This window comes from Leucoraja erinacea, chromosome 18, assembly GCF_028641065.1.
Source record: "Leucoraja erinacea ecotype New England chromosome 18, Leri_hhj_1, whole genome shotgun sequence".
Lineage (NCBI taxonomy): Eukaryota > Metazoa > Chordata > Chondrichthyes > Rajiformes > Rajidae > Leucoraja > Leucoraja erinaceus.
The window spans coordinates 27,412,736-27,430,963 of NC_073394.1; the positions used below are offsets into that span (position 1 = coordinate 27,412,736).

Below are 18,228 nucleotides of genomic sequence, written 5' to 3' on the forward strand. Positions count from 1 at the left end.
TGATTATTCGTTATGTGTGGGACTGAAGATGGCACAATGGTGCAGCTGGTAGAGCTGTTATCACACAGTGCCAGTGACCTGGGTTCCATCCTGACATTGGGTTGCTGTCTGTGTGGAGTTTGCACATTCTACCCTTGGGTTTCCTCTGGGTGCTCTGGATCTCAAAGAAGTCCAGGTTTGTAGGTTATTTGGCCTCCCATATCTCACTGACCTGCAGGTTTGTAGATTAATTGATGTGTGTAAATTGCCCCAAGTGTGCAGGGAGTGGATAAGAAAGTGGGATAGCTTAAAACCCATGTTAATGCGTGTTCCATGTTTGGGAAAGACTCGGTGGTTTCCATGCTGTGTCTTTCCATCAATCGAGATCTTTCCACCCTCATATAACATGCTTTTTTTCAGTAAGTTAATGTCCTTCCCAAGTTGGCTAATCTATGGATACTGAAGCCAATGTCATAAGTTTCAAAACTATAGTTCCATCCACCAGCAAAGTGACAGGGATGCCTCTGAAGAAGGGTTCCGACCCCAAACGTCACCTATCCATATTCTCCACAGATGCTGCCTGACCCACTGTGTTACTGCAGCATTTTGTGTAACCAGCCTCTCCAGTTCCTTGTTTCTCCATATTACTGCAAAATCTCCTCAAGGTATGCTTACTTTCAAGACGTTTTCCTCCACTCTCCGATGTGAGTTCTTTGAGACCCTCTCTCACTGGCCCATCCTCTGTGGAGTCTGAAGAAGGGTCCAAACTCAAAACGTAACCTATCCATGTTCTTCAGAGAAGCTGCCTGACTTGCTGAGTTACTCCAGCACTTGATGCCTTTTTTTTGCCTTGGTCCTATATCTGTGTGGATGCATTATCCATTGAAGGTGAGTGTATTCTGATTTACAGGTGGATAGATCTTCCCACTGCCTCAACATTGTAGCATTAGGGTTAAGTGTGACACTGTGTTTAGTTGGATTATTTTGTTGTTTTGTGTAGTTGACGATGGATTTAAAAAATATTGCATGTTTAAATAAGTTGCATTTGAAGTACTTTGTTATGGATGTTTATGCATTAGCAAAGGACTAAAGGCCCATTTGTTTCATGTGATTTAATTGTCTACTTATTATTTAGCCGTTTGAAATACCTTTTATGAGACTAATTCAGAAATAATGTGTTTTACATTCATAAAGATTAGCTGCACTGTATAATGCACTCCACCAATTATCTAGCTGAGAAAAGATTGTCCTGTTCTGAATTTAGTGAATAGAGAGGTCACTGAAGAGAAAGTACAGCTTTGATGAGACGTGTGTATTTTGAGTTGGCTTAGCATTTACATGTAAATTATCTCGCCCAGTCCCTCGAAAAATGATATTGAACAATGCTTTGATCTTATTTCTTTCCCATTTAATTATCTGCCTATATTTAGCTATCTTCGTTCATACTCTTAATTGAAAGTAATTTTAAATGAGAGCTACATTTTTTAACATGCTGCTCTAAATACCCACTTTATTGTTTTATTGATATTTCTTCATGCAAGTTATTGCACAGTTCGAACATGTTCAGCGCACAGAGTGATGTAGTTTAGTTTAGTTTAGGTTATTTTCGTGTGTACTGAGCAGTGATGGAAATGGGGGGGGGGGGGGGGGGGTTACACTGGGGACTGCGTTCCCCTAGTTTTCAGTTTCCAGTTTCCATCCAGTGCGTGAATTCGCAGCTTTATCCTGCGCTATTTAATCCAAGGGCGAACGAACGAGCGGACAGACGGACGAAAGCAACGATCATGGAGCGGAATAGATGACATTTCGGGCCGAGACCCTTTTTCGGACTGAGTCATGGGAAAGAGGCACAAGAGATATAGACGGTACTAAGGACAAATGAATGGAAGATATGCCGTTACCTCCCATTTCCCTTTCCCTTGACTGTCAGTCCGAAGAAGGGTCTTGATCGTTGCTTTCGTCTGTTTGTCCGCGCGTTCGCTCGCTCTTGGTGCCTCGCTTCTCCCCTCAGACTCCGACACACACACACACACACACACACACACACACACACACACACACACACACACACACACACACACACACACACACACACACACACACACACACACACACACACACACACACACACACACACACACACACACACACACACACACACACACACACACACACACAAAGCATGTCCGGCAGAGACCAGGAGCAGGGTAAAGGATAACAACAAATGGGTCATGGCAGCTATCGAAAAAGTACAGAAATGGGAAGGGGGAAATTTTAAAAAAAAACACCCAAAGGAAATAGATGTTTAACTAAAAAAAGGGGGGCAGCGATCGCTCTGTGTCCATGTCGGAGGGGGGAGGGGGGGGGGGGGGGGGGGGGGGGGGGGGGGGGGGGGGGGGGGGGGGGGGGGGGGGGGGGCAGGACCGACCTTAAACCGATTGGACAAATTGCTCCCAATTGGGCCCCACGCCAGAGTAATCTACTCTTGACTCGGGTAGATATACCCCGGGTGGAGGGGGGAGAGAGGGGTGGAGAGAGAGTAGAAAGGTGGAGGCGAAAGAAAGGTGTAGAAGGGTGTGAAGGGGAATGGAGAAGGGGGAGAGGGAGAGGGGTGGTGGGTCGTTCCCTCATGGTCCCCGGGGCAGCGATCCCGCCCCTCCAGTCACTGTGCTCACGCACACAGCCCCAGCTCTCCCCCTCGCCATCCCCGGGAGACGCTTGAACTGGGGTGGAGAAGGGGGGGGGGGGGGGGGGAAGAGGGGGGGGAGGAGAGGGGGGGGGGGGGGGGGGGGGGGGGGAGCGGGCATCAACCAACAAAAGGAGGGAGGGGGGGGGGGGGGGGGGGGGTGAGCAAGATGGCGCAGACTTCAAAGTTGGTCAGATTTTTGAAGATTTTCATTAAAAACACGAGAAATAAAGCATGACATTTTCAGATAAGGTGATTTTGGACTCCAGGGGGAAAGTCTTTCTAAAAAATATGTAAAAATTTTACGGTTAGCGCGTTTTATTTTGAGAAAATGTGATTATACACAAACAAACACACACACATCCAAGATCAGACTTTTAATAGTTATATGATTGCATCAATATCAAGAATTATAAATTCACATTTCAAAATTGGTTTTACAATGCAGTAGTCTGATTTTCAGTATTCCATACTGATATTTGAGAATACATGAGGTTGCATACAAAATAGTGATTTTTCAAAAATCCAGTTTCTGTGTAGTACGTTCTATTGCATGTATGTGAGAAATACCGATTTCTCCAACAAAATACTGATTTTCAGCCATCAAAATACGGAAATGCTCAGTGAAACTTAGCAGCTGCAATTATTCACAATCACATTGTGTTTGAGAATTCAAAATGTGATTTGTGATCTTGTTTACGAGTCATCATGGAATTAGTATTTGTTATAATAGTATGACAGTAAAATAGGTTAGTTTGACGATCATAGTAATGTAAATGCACCATTTAGTTTGACTTCAATTTTCATGATGGAAATTGGTCGAACTAAATGTTGTATTCGCATCACTGTTCCATGTTGAAATTGATGTGATGTGAAGTTGTTAGGTCAAGGGGGTGGGAGATTGCAACCTTCACGTGTTCCGCCCTATTTTGATGAATGCAATCAACCCGGTGTGAACAATCAAATAAGATCAAATAGAACAAGTGGTCCTACAACTTTAGGCTGTGCACGCCATACGCCATAAGAAGAAGAAGTTAGATCAGGAGGACCATTGAAGGTGCACTGCACACACTAACACAGTCGAACTGTAACAGGCATTCAAATCAACACACAAAATATTTTCTAAAAAAAAGGTTTACTTTACTTTTCTTTACATACTCCTTTATAACATTTTACATAACATTTTACAACAGTACAACTTGATTAATAAAACATGGACAACTTAAATTCTTGATTTTAAAAAAATGTATACAACAATGATCCCAATCCACCCACTCATTACTCTTGACTCAACTAAAATTATTTTTGAAATATTGGTCATAAATTTGGAGCAAAAATGCTCCAAAATAAGGCTCAGAATGCACCAGAGAGCATCTAAAACCCCGGAGCTTCCAGAGCCCTTTGCACTCGTGATACGTGCACATTATTTCACATTAAAATTTGTAATCCTGTCATGCCACCCCTCTTTTTGAAATGCTTCGTACGGGCCTGTCTAAACTAAACTAAACTACTAGCAGGAGAGGTCAAGAATTAGACTTAAGATAAATGAAAAAAAACTAAGACTGGAAAATTTATGTTTGTATAGTATATTATTAACATGATTCCACACAGTGTGGCCGTTTAATGTACAAATCAAGAACCAGGGGACATAGGTTTAAAGTGAGAGTGGAATGATTTAATAGGAACTTGAAGGCACCATTTTCACACAAAGAGTGGTGTGTATAAGGAATGAGCTGCCAGAGGTGGTAGTTGAGGTAGTTGAGGCAACATGTCTGAACTATACTATAACAATATTTTAAAAGACATATGGACAGGAACATGGATAGGAAAGGTTTAGAATGATATGGAAAAAATTGCGGGGTGGTGTGACTAGTGTAGGTGGGGCATCTTGGTCGGCATGGGCAAGTTACGTTGAAGGCCCTGTTGCCACGCTGTACAGCTCTATGACCTTGATTCTAAATGCCAGTCAGGAATTTATACCTGTTGCATCCTTTTCTATGTGGAAAAAAAGTTTGACATCAAGGAAATGTGTAAGTTATAAAATATTCTCTTGCTGGATAGTTCTTCTGGCAATTAAACTCATTTTGGTGCAGTTGATTTTTCACTTGTTTATTTATGGATTGTTGGAAAACCTCATTAGAACTGAGGGACTTAATTGCCATTGTTTCATGCTGTGTTACAGAGGTTGCGGAGTGAGTCTGATTTACCCCTGACTCCAGAGCAATTGGAAGACGTCTTTGATAGCTTGGACCAAGACAATAATGGCTATTTAACACCAGTAGAATTCAGCATGGGTCTCGGTATGTACCATGACTACCATTGAAGTGGCCTTTATCAATGTTGAAGTGGTTGGGGGGGGGAGATTGGGGCATTGGGAAATTGGTGGTATGATCAATATATGAATCAGTCATGTTGTTATATGTACCAGTCAAGTTGTTAAATGTTGTTGTATGTAAAATTGCCCCTCAGGTTCCTATTAAATCTTTGCCCTCTCACCTTAAATCTATGTCCTCTAGTTCTTTTTTCCCCAACCTTGGGAGAAGGACTCTGTTCATTTATCATCATGATTTTATGCACCTCTATAAAATGATCACTAGGTCTCCTACGCTCCAAGGAACAAAGTCCAAGCTTGAAATATACTGCAATGTGAGGTCAAAAGACGGGGATCTAATTTCCTAAACTATATGTCGAAATCCATTCTAGTATTTAGTTATAGATAGGGTAGACAGTCAGAACTTTTTTCCCAGGGTGGAAATGTTGAAGTCCAGAGAGCGTAGCTGTAAGGTGAGAAGTGCAACGTTTAACGGAGATGTGCAGGGCCACTTTTCTTTACTCAAAGAGCGGTGTGTTCCTGGAACACACTGCCAGGATGGTGGTGGAGGCAGAAATAATAAGAAGCTTTTGGATATGCGCGTAGTTATGCGGGCAATGGAGGGATCAAAGTTTACGGGGAAAAGGCAAGAGAAGGGGTTGAGAGGGGAAATTAGATCAGCCGTGGTTGAATGGCGGCACAGACTCGATGGGCTGAATGGCCTAATTCTGCTCATATGTCTTATGGTCATAGGATATAGATCATGTGCAGGTAGAGGAGATTAGTTTAGCTTGGCACCATGGACTCTGTGGGCCTATTCGTGTTCTATGTTCTACAGTCGCAACAAAAGGTTATTGATTTTAATTGATTGGCTGGAAAAGATTCAGATGAAAATCTTCTGTCGACTAAGGTGCCCATCTAGGTCTTGTTCCATTTACCTGCACTGACCCATATCCTTGTAAACTACCTCTAACCATGACATTTCTGCAGCTGAAATGTGCAGGAGTCATTATTTGAGGTAAACACCTGATTCTTTTGAGAAAGTCTTGAGGAAATATTTGAATTGGTGAATGACATGAGACCCTGGGGAGAGGCCAGGGCATTTTCCAACCGTGAATAATATCCAGGAGCTTATATCCAGCAGATGCCGTAATTTATTGTAATGGCATTCAGTGAATTTAAAGAGGCGGAAAGAGATGAATAGAATAACAGCCATCTGTACTTTTGTTCCCGATACAAAAAGCAGACCCACTCTCTAGCCTAAATAAAAGCAAAGATAGTGTCTGCAGTACAGCTTAGTTCCAAATCAATGCTTCCTTCAATTGGAAATGTTCTTTCAACTCCCACACGGTTACAATGAAAGATCCGGTGTAATATTTATGGGTGTACTTTGAATAGGACATGTTACCCAATGATGGCCTGCTGTGCTTAGACTCCAGTGGCAACACAGACAACTCTGACTTAATTACGGTTTTCCTTTCATCCCTCCGGTGCTACTCCAAATAGATACAATGGAAATTAGTCGTGGAATTAGCATGCATTTTTAACTTTTGATTTTGGGTTTAGTTTAGTTACGTGTACAGTGAAAAGCTTTTATTGTGTGCTGACCAGCAGGTGGATAGATAATACATGATTACAGTCGGGCTATCCAGAGAGTACAGATACGGGATAAAAGGGAATAACATGAATAGCGTTTAGTGAAAGATAGTCCAAGGGTCTCCAATGAGGTAGCTAGTAGCTCCGGACCTCTCTCTAGTTGTTGGTAGCATGGTTCAGTTGCCTGATAACAGCTGGGACAAAACTGTCCCTGAGTCTGGAGATGTGGTTTTTTGCACTTCAATACCTTTTGCCTGATGGGAGACCGACTTGTCTTTGATTATGCTGGTGGCCTTGTCACTGTAAAGGACAGAGTGGGTTTAGGATAGCGTTGGTGTAAGGAGATCGCTTGTTGGTGCGGACTCGGTGGGCCGAAGGGCCTGTTTCCGTGCTGTATCACTAAACTAAATTAAACTGTGAGGCATTCAGGTCATTAGGGGGGTGGGGATTATCCTTGGGTTATTCTGCTTTGCAAAACAGCAGGTCTCCTACAATCCTCTACTGAATGCTTGATACATCTACTGCAGCCAAATAGTAGAACAGACCAGACTACTGTCGAGAGGTGACTCATACTGATTAAACATGACAAGTATAATAACTTAAACTTATTGGTGGAATTACCACTTAGCCTTGCTTGCACAATATATAGATAGCAGCAGGAGTTGGCCATCCAAGACCAATCTTTCACCTCCTACACAAACCCCATATTCCTTGAATTTCTTAATATCCAAAAATCAAATGTAACTTGAATATAACTTAGCCTCCACTGCCCCGTTCAAGAATGATCTCCAAGACTCTCTGCCCTCTGGGTGAAGAAGTATTTTCTCATCTTGGTGGTGCAGGGGTAGAGGACAATGCCAGAGGCCTGGGTTTGATCGTGACCACGGGTGCTGTCTGTACAGAGTTTGTACGTTCTCCCCGTGACCACGTTGGGGTTTCTCCGGTGCTTTGGTTTCCTCCCACACTCCAAAGACGCACAGTTTTGTAGGTTAATTGGTTTCAGAAAGGATTGTAAGTTGTCCCTAGTGTGTAGGATAGTGCTAATGTATGGGGATTGCTAGTCAGCGTGGAGTTGGTGGTCTGAAAGGTCCGATTCCACGCTGTATCTCTAAACTGAACTATACACCGCCATCTAGCAATCATTATCAGAGCTGTAATAATCATAAAATGTTCTTGCTCTGATTCCTCTGTGATGCCCATTCACCAGCTGGCAGGGTAACACCTTTACTCTGGAAGCTTTGGCCCTTATCTCCTTCTAATTGCTTGTTGTGTGAACAGGTTTGACTGGCTGAACCTTTGTTCATTGATTACTGCTCAACCTCTTACTATCTCCAGCCTCCCCTCCCCCATCAATCTCAATCCTCCATCAACCCTCCTCACCTGGATCCACCTATTGTTTGTCCGAAGAAGGGTCCAGACCCAAAACGTCACCTATTCATGTTCTCCAGAGATCTTGCCTAACCCGCTGAGTTACTTTAGCACTTTGTGTCCCTTTACTGAGTCATGGAGTCATACAGCATGGAAATAGGCCCTTCGGCCCAACATACCAACCAGGATGCCCCATCTCCACAAATCACACCTGCCTACATTTGGCCATATCATTCTAAACCTTTCCTATCCATGTAGGTGGGCGGCGCGACTCACGTCGCAGCGGCCTCTGCAGTCCGTTAGTCTTTTTGTTATTTTTAGTCCCGTTTTAATGTAGTTTTTTTTTTTGATGGGGTATGCGTGTGTGTGTGTGTGTGTGGGTGGGGGGGGGGGGGGGAAACTTTTAAAATTTTTCCCCTGCACGGAGAACCCGACCTTTCCCTGTCGGGTCTCCGTTGTCGTTGGGGCTGCACCGTGGAGCGGCCTCCAGCAGGAACGTCCTGGGGCTCCAGTCACGGAGCTGCGGACCTACTCACCATCACGGAGCTGGCCATGTCCGGAGTGGGAGGAGCGGTGGTGGCGCGCTGCTGCAACCCGACCCTCGGAGATTCGGAGGCTTACCGCAGGTCTGGTGGACAGTGACACCGGGAGCCCGTGGGTCCCTGCTGGGAGACCGCTTTTCGGGGCTTCCGCAACGGCGACTTCTCCCGCCCGAGTAGCGGGGTCGAGGATGACCTGGAGCGGGACCTTACATCATCGCCCGGCGTGGCTTCAACGGCTGCGGGACTTTGCCAGCGCCCGCCTGGGGCTCCAACAACAAGACCCGGAGCGCGGCCTTGCATCACCCGGCGCGGCATTAATGGCCGCGGGACAATTGTTATCACCCGCCGGGGGCTCTGACTTTGACTCTGACATCGGGCGGAGAGGGAAGTGCAGGGGAGAGATACGTTTTTTTTGCCTTCCATCACAGCGAGGTGGAGATGCGCTGTGATGGATGTTTGTGTAAATTGTGTTGTGTCTTGGGTCTTTTTTTTCTTGTATGTATGACTGCAGAAATAACATTTCACTTGAGCCTCTATGAGGTTCAAGTGACAAATAAATTGTATTGTATTGTATTGTACCTGTCCAAATCCTTTTGAAATGTTGTGATAGTACCTGCCTCAACCGCCTCCTCTGTCAGATTATTCCATACACCCCCTTATTGCTCACCATTTCCTGCTTCATCTCCTCCTTCCCACTTATATTGAGTGTTTCCCCATTACACACTCATTTTGAAACAGAGTCTTGACCCAAAACTTCACATCCCTTTGCCCCGCAGATACAGCCCGAGTTCCTCCAGCAGTTTGTTTTTATGGCTCCAGAGACCAGCTGTCTACTCTGTGTCTCCAATTCACTCTGAGGACTTTAGGTGTGATCTCCATCCACTTGCTAGTTGTGTGATGTGATGTGATTCACATTCCCTCATTCACTTTAAGAAGCGCCCTGACACGAAAAGTCACTGTGTACTCCAGAGTTGTTACTTGACCCGCTGGGTTACTCCAGCATTTTGTGCCATTTTATGTAAATCAGCATTTGCAGTTCCTTGTTTCCAGTTCTTCATTCTCACTTTGTTTCTTTTCATTTCTATGATTGCCTCCACTGAAGCACCCAGATGTTATCTGAGACCCACAACACCCTGGCTGCACACTCATTTCACTCGTGCCATCAGTAAGAAGGTGCAGGAACCTGAAAACTTAAACATCCAGGTTAAGGAACAGCTTGTGTAGGAAAGAGCTGCAGATGCTGGTTTAAATCGAAGGTAGACACAAAATGCTGGAGTAACTCAGCAGGATAGGCAGCATCTCTGGAGAGAAAGAATGGGTACCCTTCGAGTCGAGAGATGAAGAAGGGTCTCGACCCGAAACGTCACCCATTCCTTCCTTCTCTCCAAAGATGCTGTCTGTTCCACTGAGTTCCTCCAGCATTTTGTGTCTACTTCAAGGAACAGCTTCTTCCCCTCAGCTATCAGGCTATTAAACTCCAACCTCCAAATAAGCTTTGAACTACATAGACATGATGGCAATGTCACGCACACATACACACATGTGTGTATATCTATATATATATATATTTTTTTTGTGTGTGTATATGTGTGTGTGTATATATTTTGTTACGTTACAGCCTTATTTTAAAATGGATTAAATTAATTTTTTAAATCATCAAGCCACACACAATACCCCGTAACAAAATAGCAAAAACAGGTGTTTAGAATTTTTTGCAAAGTAATTAAAAATAAATAACTGAAATATCACATTTGCATAAGTATTCTTCCCTTCACTCAGTACTTTGTTGAGGCATCTTTGGCAGCGATTACAGCCTTAAGTCCTCTTGGGTATGACACTACGCTTGGCACACCTGTATTTGGGTAATTTCTCCCATTCTTCTCTGCATATGCTCTCAAGCTCTGTCAGGTTGGATGGGGAGCATCGATGCACAGCTATTTTCAGGTCCCTCCAGAGATGTTCGATCGGGTTCAAGTCTGGGCTTTGGCTGGGCCAATCAAGGACATTCACAGGCTTGTCACGAAGCCACTCCTGCATTGTCTTGGCTTTGTGCTTAGGGTCGTTGTCCTGTTGGAAGGTGAACCTCCGCCCAAGTCCGAGGACCAGAACGCTCTGGAGCAGGTTTTCATCAAGGATCTCTCTGTACTTTGCTCCGTTCATCTTTCCCTCGATCCTGATAAGTCTCCCAGTTCCTGCCGCTGAAAAACAACCCCACAGCATGATGCTGCCACCACCATGCTTCACCGTAGGTATGGTATTGGCCAGGTGATGAGCGGTGCCTGGTTTCCTCCAGATGTGACGCTTGGCATTCAGGCCAAAGAGTTCAATCTTGGTTTCATCAGACCAGAGAATCTTATTTCTCATAGCTTTTGGCAAACTACAAGCGGGCTGTCATGTGCCTTTTACTGAGGAGTGGCTTTCGTCTGGCCACTCTACCATAAAGGCCTGATTGGTGGAGTGCTGCAGATATAATTGTCCTTCTGGAAGGTTCTCCCATCTCCACAGAGGAACTCTGGAGCTCTGTCAGTGTGACCATCGGGTTCTTGGTCATCTCCCTGACCAAGGACCGTCTTCCCTGATTGCTCAGTTTAGCCGGGCGGCCAGCTCTATGAAGAGTCCTGGTGGTTCCATTTATGAATGACAGAGGCCACTGTGTTCTTCGGGACCTGCAATGCTGCAGAAATTGTTTTATACCCTTCCCCACATCTGTGTCTCAACACAATCCTGTCTCAGAGGTCTATGGACAATTCCTTCGTCTTCATGGTTTGGTTTTTGCGCTGACATGCACTGGCAACTGTGGCAACTTATATAGACAGGTGTGTGCCTTTCCAAATCATGTCCAATCAATTTAAATTACCACTGGTGGACACCAATGAAGTTGTAGAAACACTTCAAGGATAATCAATGGAAACAAGATGCACCAAAGCTCAATTCTGAGTGTCATCGCAAGGGGTTTGAATACTGATGTAAATGTGATATTTCAATTATTTATTTTTAATTGCTTTGCAAACATTTCTGAACACCTGTTGTCACTTCTTCATTCTGGGGTATTGTGTGTAGATTGATGGAAAAAAATAATTTAATCCATTTTAAAATAAGGCTGTAATGTAACAAAATGTGAAAGAAGTGAAGGGGTCTGAATACTTTCTGAATGCACTGTACATATATATATATATATATATGTACATATACTGTACATTCTATATATATGTGTGTGTGTGTATAAAGTTGTTGGTAGTAAACTGTTCCTGAACCTGGCTGTTGCAGTTTTCACACTCTATACCTTCTTCCCGGTGGCAGGAGTGAAAAGAGAGTGTTGCCAGGGTGGTGTGTGTCCTTGATGATGTTGGCTGCCTTTTTGAGAGTTCCCTTCGATGGTGATGGTTTTACTGCTTATTTGAACTTAGGATTTGCATTGTCAAAGTTAGGATTTTTTTTTTTAGCTATTATATTTCCCTTGAACATTCAGGTCAATTCACTGGCATCAAGGTAGTGCCAACTGCTGAAAACCTAGAAAACTCGAAGCATGATGAAACGTTTGAATCGGGCTGGTCAGAAGAGCTTGATATGGTCACGGATCAGGAAGAGAAGCGATTTTGTTTCATGATGCAACAGCTGGGAGCTTCGCAGATCTTTGAGGAGTAAGCACTTTACAAATCTGCTATTCATGTTCATTTTATTTCTTGTGTCTAAGAAAAAAGAATATTAGTACCTGATTCGTCATAGTTCAGCTAGTACAGAAATCCAAAGAAAGTACAGTTCAGATAAGTGAAGGAGATTTTGAGAGCTGATTTTCAAGAATTTATTATTGTGATAAAGAAAGGGCCTTTTGACCTTTCATTGTGTTCAAGACAAATTAATTGTGTTTAATTCAAAGTAATATTTATTCAAGGCCTCTGGAAAACCTGGTCCAGATTATAATTTGATCATGTAATCAGGTTATATAATGAATATCTAACAACTGGTTTTATGATTGAATAGGAGTATGTAGCTGGCCTTAAAATTGATCCAATGTTGATCATAGTACATAGAACGTACAGCACAGGAGTGGGACACTGGTCCACAATGTTTGCAGCATACATGATGCCCAGTTAAATTGATCTCATCTGCCTGTACATGATTCCCCCCCATCCCCAGAAAGGATTTCCAGGCCCCCACCACTCCCTGTGTAAATAAACCCGCCCCGTGCATCTCTATTAAACTTCCCCCCTAGAATCCTATAACTATGTCCTCTAGTGTTGGATATTTCAACCCTGGGGAAAAAGGTTCTGACTGTCTAGGGGCGGCACAGTGGTGCAGCGGTAGAGTTGCTTACTGCGCCACAGACCCAGGATCAATCCAGTGACCGCATTGGTTTTCACCAGGCGCTCCGGTTTCCTCACACACTCCAAACACATACAGGTTTGCAGCTGAATTTGTTTCAGTAAAAATTGTGAATTTTCCCTAGTGTGTAGTGTACGGGCTGATCGCTGGTCGGCGCGGTCTCGACGGGCCTGTTTCCGCGCTGTATCTCTAAAGTCTAAAGTCTACCCTCTCTTTGTCACTCTTAATTTTACTTAGATAAAGTCTCCCCTCAATCTCTGACGTTCCGAGAAAATAATCCAAGTTTACCCAACCTCTCTTTGTAGCTGAAACCTTCTAAACCAGACAGCAATCTGCTTTTAAGAAACAGTTATTCTTGTTACTTGAATCTTTGAGCCAAAATGAACCATCATCACGAGAACCCTCAGGTAGAACTTGGTTCATTAGGCACCAACTTGAGAAATCTGCCTTCAAAAAAGTGAAAAGTTCATATGTAAAAGATAAGGTGTGTTATCTTTAACTGACTTGGTCAGGGCTACACTCCATTTAACATAAGTGATCAATGCATTTTCCAGTGACTCGCACCACAATGCTTGATGGAATATTCTGTGGTGATATCCCACATTTACAAGATTGTAGGGGGTAGAGGGAAAGTGAGGTGGGAGAGAGGAGAGGCGGGACAAACTGTGGCAGGTTTTGATAGGCAGATGGTTGAAACAAAGGCCAGAGATTAAAAAACAAGAGGTGTGAGATGTAAAGATTGAAGAGTTGCGAATTGAGAAGACTGAGGAAGGTATGGAGGGGGAGGGGAGAAATAGGGGGCAAGTCTAGGTGAGGTACACTTTGTGCTGCCTCGCCTCTCTTCCAACTTTCTACTCTCCCCACACATTCAGTCTGAAGAAATGTCACCTCTCCATCTTCTCCAGAGATGCTGCCCGACCCGCTGAATTACTCCAGCACTTTGCGTCTTTTCATGTAAAACAGCATCTCCAAAACTTGTGGCCCAGTGCAGCAGTAGAGTTTCTGCCTCACAGCGCCAGAGAACCAGGTTCGATCCTGACTACTGGTGCTGTCTGTGTAGAGTTTGCACGTTTTCCCTGTGACGGCATGGGTTTTCTCTGGCTCCAGTTTCCTCCCACATTCCAAAGATGCGCGGGTTTGTAAGTTAATTGGCTTCTGTAAATTGTTGCTGTCTTGTAGGATAGAACTAGTGTGTGGGGTGATTGTTGGTTGGCATGGACTCGGAGGGCTGAAGGGTCTGTTTCCACACTATCTCTAAACTAAACTAAAACTGAAACTTACAACACTGTTATTCATTATATTGATTTCTTTATTTTTTTTTTCATGAATGAACTTGAAATCGTTGGCATTTTTGCTTTAAATTTGCCTTTTCTTAACCCTTTCAGTCAAAGTGAGGTGAGGGAGTTGTGGGCCAGGCTCCAGAGAGGGAAGCCGGAACTGCTGGTGAACTTTGAACACTTTTTAGTCAAAGTTTCATCACACATCCAGGAGATGCATCAGGAGAAGGAAACCATAGAGCAAGCACTGAAACGGTAATTGCTTACACACTTTATGCTTTATATAATTGCTTAAACCTACTTTATACTCTCTCGCAAGCAAAAACTGAAGACGTGTATTCCCTTTATTCTATATTCCCCCTCTCTCTTGACTCAACCCTTGCTGGAAGTGATTATTTATGATTGCCTGGTTAAGGAAGGAATGAGTTAGGGCATAATGCCTTTGAGTTCCTTCAGTGAATGTCTAGTACTTGTTGGTCCAGCTAACATGTGAAGAATTGGTATTGACTCATTATATTGATTTGGTTTACTATTGTCACGAGTGCAGAGATAGAGTGAAAAGACAAATCATACTATACATGCATATGATATAACCATACAGGTAATGCAGGAAGAGAAAAATACCAGAGTACAAAAATAATGTTACAGTGGCGTTATAGCAGTACAGTTACAACGAAAGAGAGAGCAGCCGGCAACAGTGGACGCAAGACCAATAAGGGCCATAAGAGAGTGAGTGAACCTGGGTCTTACCTTCCGCGCTCTCAAGGCACAAAGGCTGAGGGTGGCTGGGCGAGGAGAGGAACGACTGTTCACTGGACGATCTGGACGGAGGAGACGGCTGAAGACCCTGCAGCAGCCCAGGGCTTGTCTGGATCGGAAACCGCTCCAGGAGACCAAGCGCGTAGACCGGACTGGACTTTGAAAATGGCGCCAAAACCTGGCGACATTGGCATGTGGTCTCAGTGGAATATTTCCATACATTTGTACTTATTTGCTTATATATGGTGATACTTTACTGAACTGTATGCAAAAATAGAATTTCACTGTATGTCTGTATGACTGGTTAGCACGTACCCTCGGTACATGTGACTATACACTAAGCTCAAACTCAAACATGTGATTATAAATAACCACTGAAAAGTACAAATAATAAAATGTGCTAGGTGGGCATTGAGGTAGGTTGGGAGATCTGGACTACAGCCTAGTTCATGGAAAGACCATTCAGTAATCTGATGACAGTGGGGAAGAAGCTGCCCCTGAACCTGGTGCAATCAATTCTTTAAGAGAGGAGAGGAGAATACAGTTACCAAATGTGTCAGGAACTTGAAAGGCCTCCTAACTGTTTAACTTTCTTTGCTTTACCTACAAGAAGTAGATAGTATATTTTCTTTCTACCTCCTCAATGGTTTCTGTACAAGAGAGAGAGCAGATCATTCCAAGATGAATGATGTTGTCCAGTCCCCTTTTGACACCGTCGGCAAAGTTTCCGCATTGTTATCTGATGCATCTTTTTTTTAACTACAGGAAGGAATGTGAGCATGACAGAGAGGTACGCTGTCTTTATGATGAAATGGAGCAACAGATCAAGAAGGAGAAAAACAAGTTATTGAATGAGGTAATTCCTTGATTTTAGTTTTGGGGCACGCTGGCTTGATCCAAACGTTTTCCAATTTGTTTTTTATTAATTTTATTGGCTTTGGTAAAAAATTGTAAAATGCCCCATGTCTATCGGGTACTGCTAGTGCACGGGGTAATTGCTGGTCGGAGTGCACTTGGTGGACCAAAGGGCCTGTTTCTGCACTGTATCTCTAATGTATGGGTAACTAAAAGGAGGATTGCAACCGTGTAATTTTGCATAAGTTCAGTTTCCTCCCACACTCCAAAGACGCACAGGTTTGTAGGTTAATTGGCTTCAGTAAATATTGTAAATTGTCCCTAATATGTTGGATAGTGCGAGTGTGGAGTGATCACTTGTTGGCGTGGACTCAGTCTACCAAAGAGCCGATTTCCACAGGGTCTGGTCTAACCTACCTGGGTTTTCTAGGATGAGTCAGTTCAACTGGTCAACCCAGCTGTTACTAATTATGCTGGGGAGTGGCACTCGCTGTGTAAAGATGTTACTGCACACATCTCCTTTAAACTTTGCTCCTCTCACCTTAAAGCTGTGCCCTCTAATATTTTATTTTTCCATTCTGGGAAAAAGGTTCTGATTGTTGCCCCTTCCTATGACTTGCATCATTTAGCCTCCGACACTCCAGAGAAAACAATCCAAGTTTGTCCACTCTCTCCGTTAGCTTAGACCCTGTAATCCAGGAAGCATACTGGTAAAGTGCTTCTAAAAACTCCACTTCCTTCCTATAATGGAACTGTACACAATAATCCAAATGCAGCCTAACCAAAGTCCTATAAAGTTGCATCATGTCTTGCTGAATCTTTACTCTATGCTCCAACAAACACCATATGCCTTCTTTACCATTCTATCTACTTCTGTTGTCACTTTTTGGGAGGTATTTACTTGGAGCCCAAGATCCCTCTGTACATCAATATTATAAAGTGACTTGCCATTAACTATATACCTGACTTCCAAAAGTGCACCACCTCACACTTGCTCAGATTAGACACCATTTACCATTTCTCCACCCATTTCTCTAGCTGATCTATATGCCGCTGTATACTTTGACTGTCTTCTTCGACAGTCTGCAGCCCCAGCGACCTTGGTGTCATCTGCAAATGAACCACAGAAAGAATGAAACGTAACGAAAAGTAAATGCTCTTGCCTTTTATTTCAACAGGATGTGTGGAGGCACAGTGAACGGAACCATCAGCTAGAAAGGGAACTGAAGAGCAAGGAGCAGGACTTAGAAAGCATCATTCTACAACAAAAGAAGGTACGAGGTGGCTCCATGATGGTTTACTTTTCAATTAACGGGTTTAACCCAGTTTTCATTTGGAATCCTTTTCCTCAGAATTAATTTGGTGTGGGGGGAGGAGTGGAAGAGTCACATTTATTTTATCAATGATTATTTGGTCTATTCTTGCGTTTAACGAAAATGACATTAAGAAATGTTTAACAATGTATTATTCATATGTACCCGTGTTCATAAGTCAGGTGTTCATTACCTAGTCTGTAGATTGGAAGAAAAAACATGTTATCACAGGTTAGAGGGTTTAATATTGCGTCCAGGTAGAAGATGAGGTATTGTTCCTTCAGCTTGCGCTGGGGCTGGGTGTAAATGTAAAATTGTCCCTGGTATGTGTAGGATTATGTTAATGTGCGAGGATGGCTGGTTGGTGTGGACATTGTTGGGCAAAGGGCATGTTTCCACGCTGTATCTTTAAACTAAACTAAACTGAACTAAACTAAATAAAACTCAGACGTATGAACATTAATTTCTCAAATTGCATGTAATTCCTGCACCCCCCCTCCCACCCAGTCATCCTACCAGTTCCACTGTTCACATCCTTGCATCCCTCTTGTTAACACATCTTCCCCTGCCAACAATGGGCCATTATGGGGTCCACCCATCCTGAGGTCATCTGTTGCCGACCCTGATTTGTTCTAGAGCTGGCTTCCGCCCCTTCCATACCACAGAAACTGCTCTCTTCAAAGTCCTCAAGAACCTCCTCACCTCCGCTGACACTGGTTCCCTCAACATCCTCATCCTCCTCGACCTGAGTGCAGCCTTCGATACAGTGAACCATAACATCCTGCTCACCAGACTCAAAGACCTCAGCAATGAAGGCTCTGCACTCAGCTGGCTCAGTTCCTACCTCTCCAACAGATCCCACTTCATCTCTCTCCACAACAACACCTCTGCTACAGCCACAGTCACTCAAGGCGTTCCCCAAGGCTCCGTACTCGGCCCCCTCCTCTTCATCATCTACATCCTCCCCCTTGGTCAGATACTCTGCCACTTCAACCTGGACTTCCACTGCTACACCAATGACACCCAGATCTACCTCGGCACCAAATCCCTCCCACAACCCCCCCCTCTCCCATATCAACTCCTGTTTGTCAGCTATAAAAACCTAGACGCAACATAACTTCCTCAAACTCAACAGCGGTAAGACAGAATTCCTCCTCATAGGCTCCAAAGCCACACTCAGTAAAATCAATAACCCCACTCTCACCATTGACGGCACCAC

The 18,228-nt window shown here is 43.8% G+C and overlaps 1 protein-coding gene across 2 annotated transcripts in view; it reads left to right on the forward strand.

The window, feature by feature from the left end:
- The window catches only part of cracr2b (calcium release activated channel regulator 2B), a 115,709-nt gene that overhangs the window by 43,471 nt on the left and 54,010 nt on the right, over positions 1-18,228 (forward strand). For both annotated transcript variants that reach the window (XM_055649689.1, XM_055649688.1), the window contains 5 exons: positions 4,848-4,965; positions 11,952-12,123; positions 14,191-14,337; positions 15,607-15,697; positions 16,875-16,970. In XM_055649689.1, the coding sequence (XP_055505664.1) occupies positions 4,848-4,965; positions 11,952-12,123; positions 14,191-14,337; positions 15,607-15,697; positions 16,875-16,970 (624 nt within the window). The remainder of the gene's footprint in view (positions 1-4,847; positions 4,966-11,951; positions 12,124-14,190; positions 14,338-15,606; positions 15,698-16,874; positions 16,971-18,228) is intronic.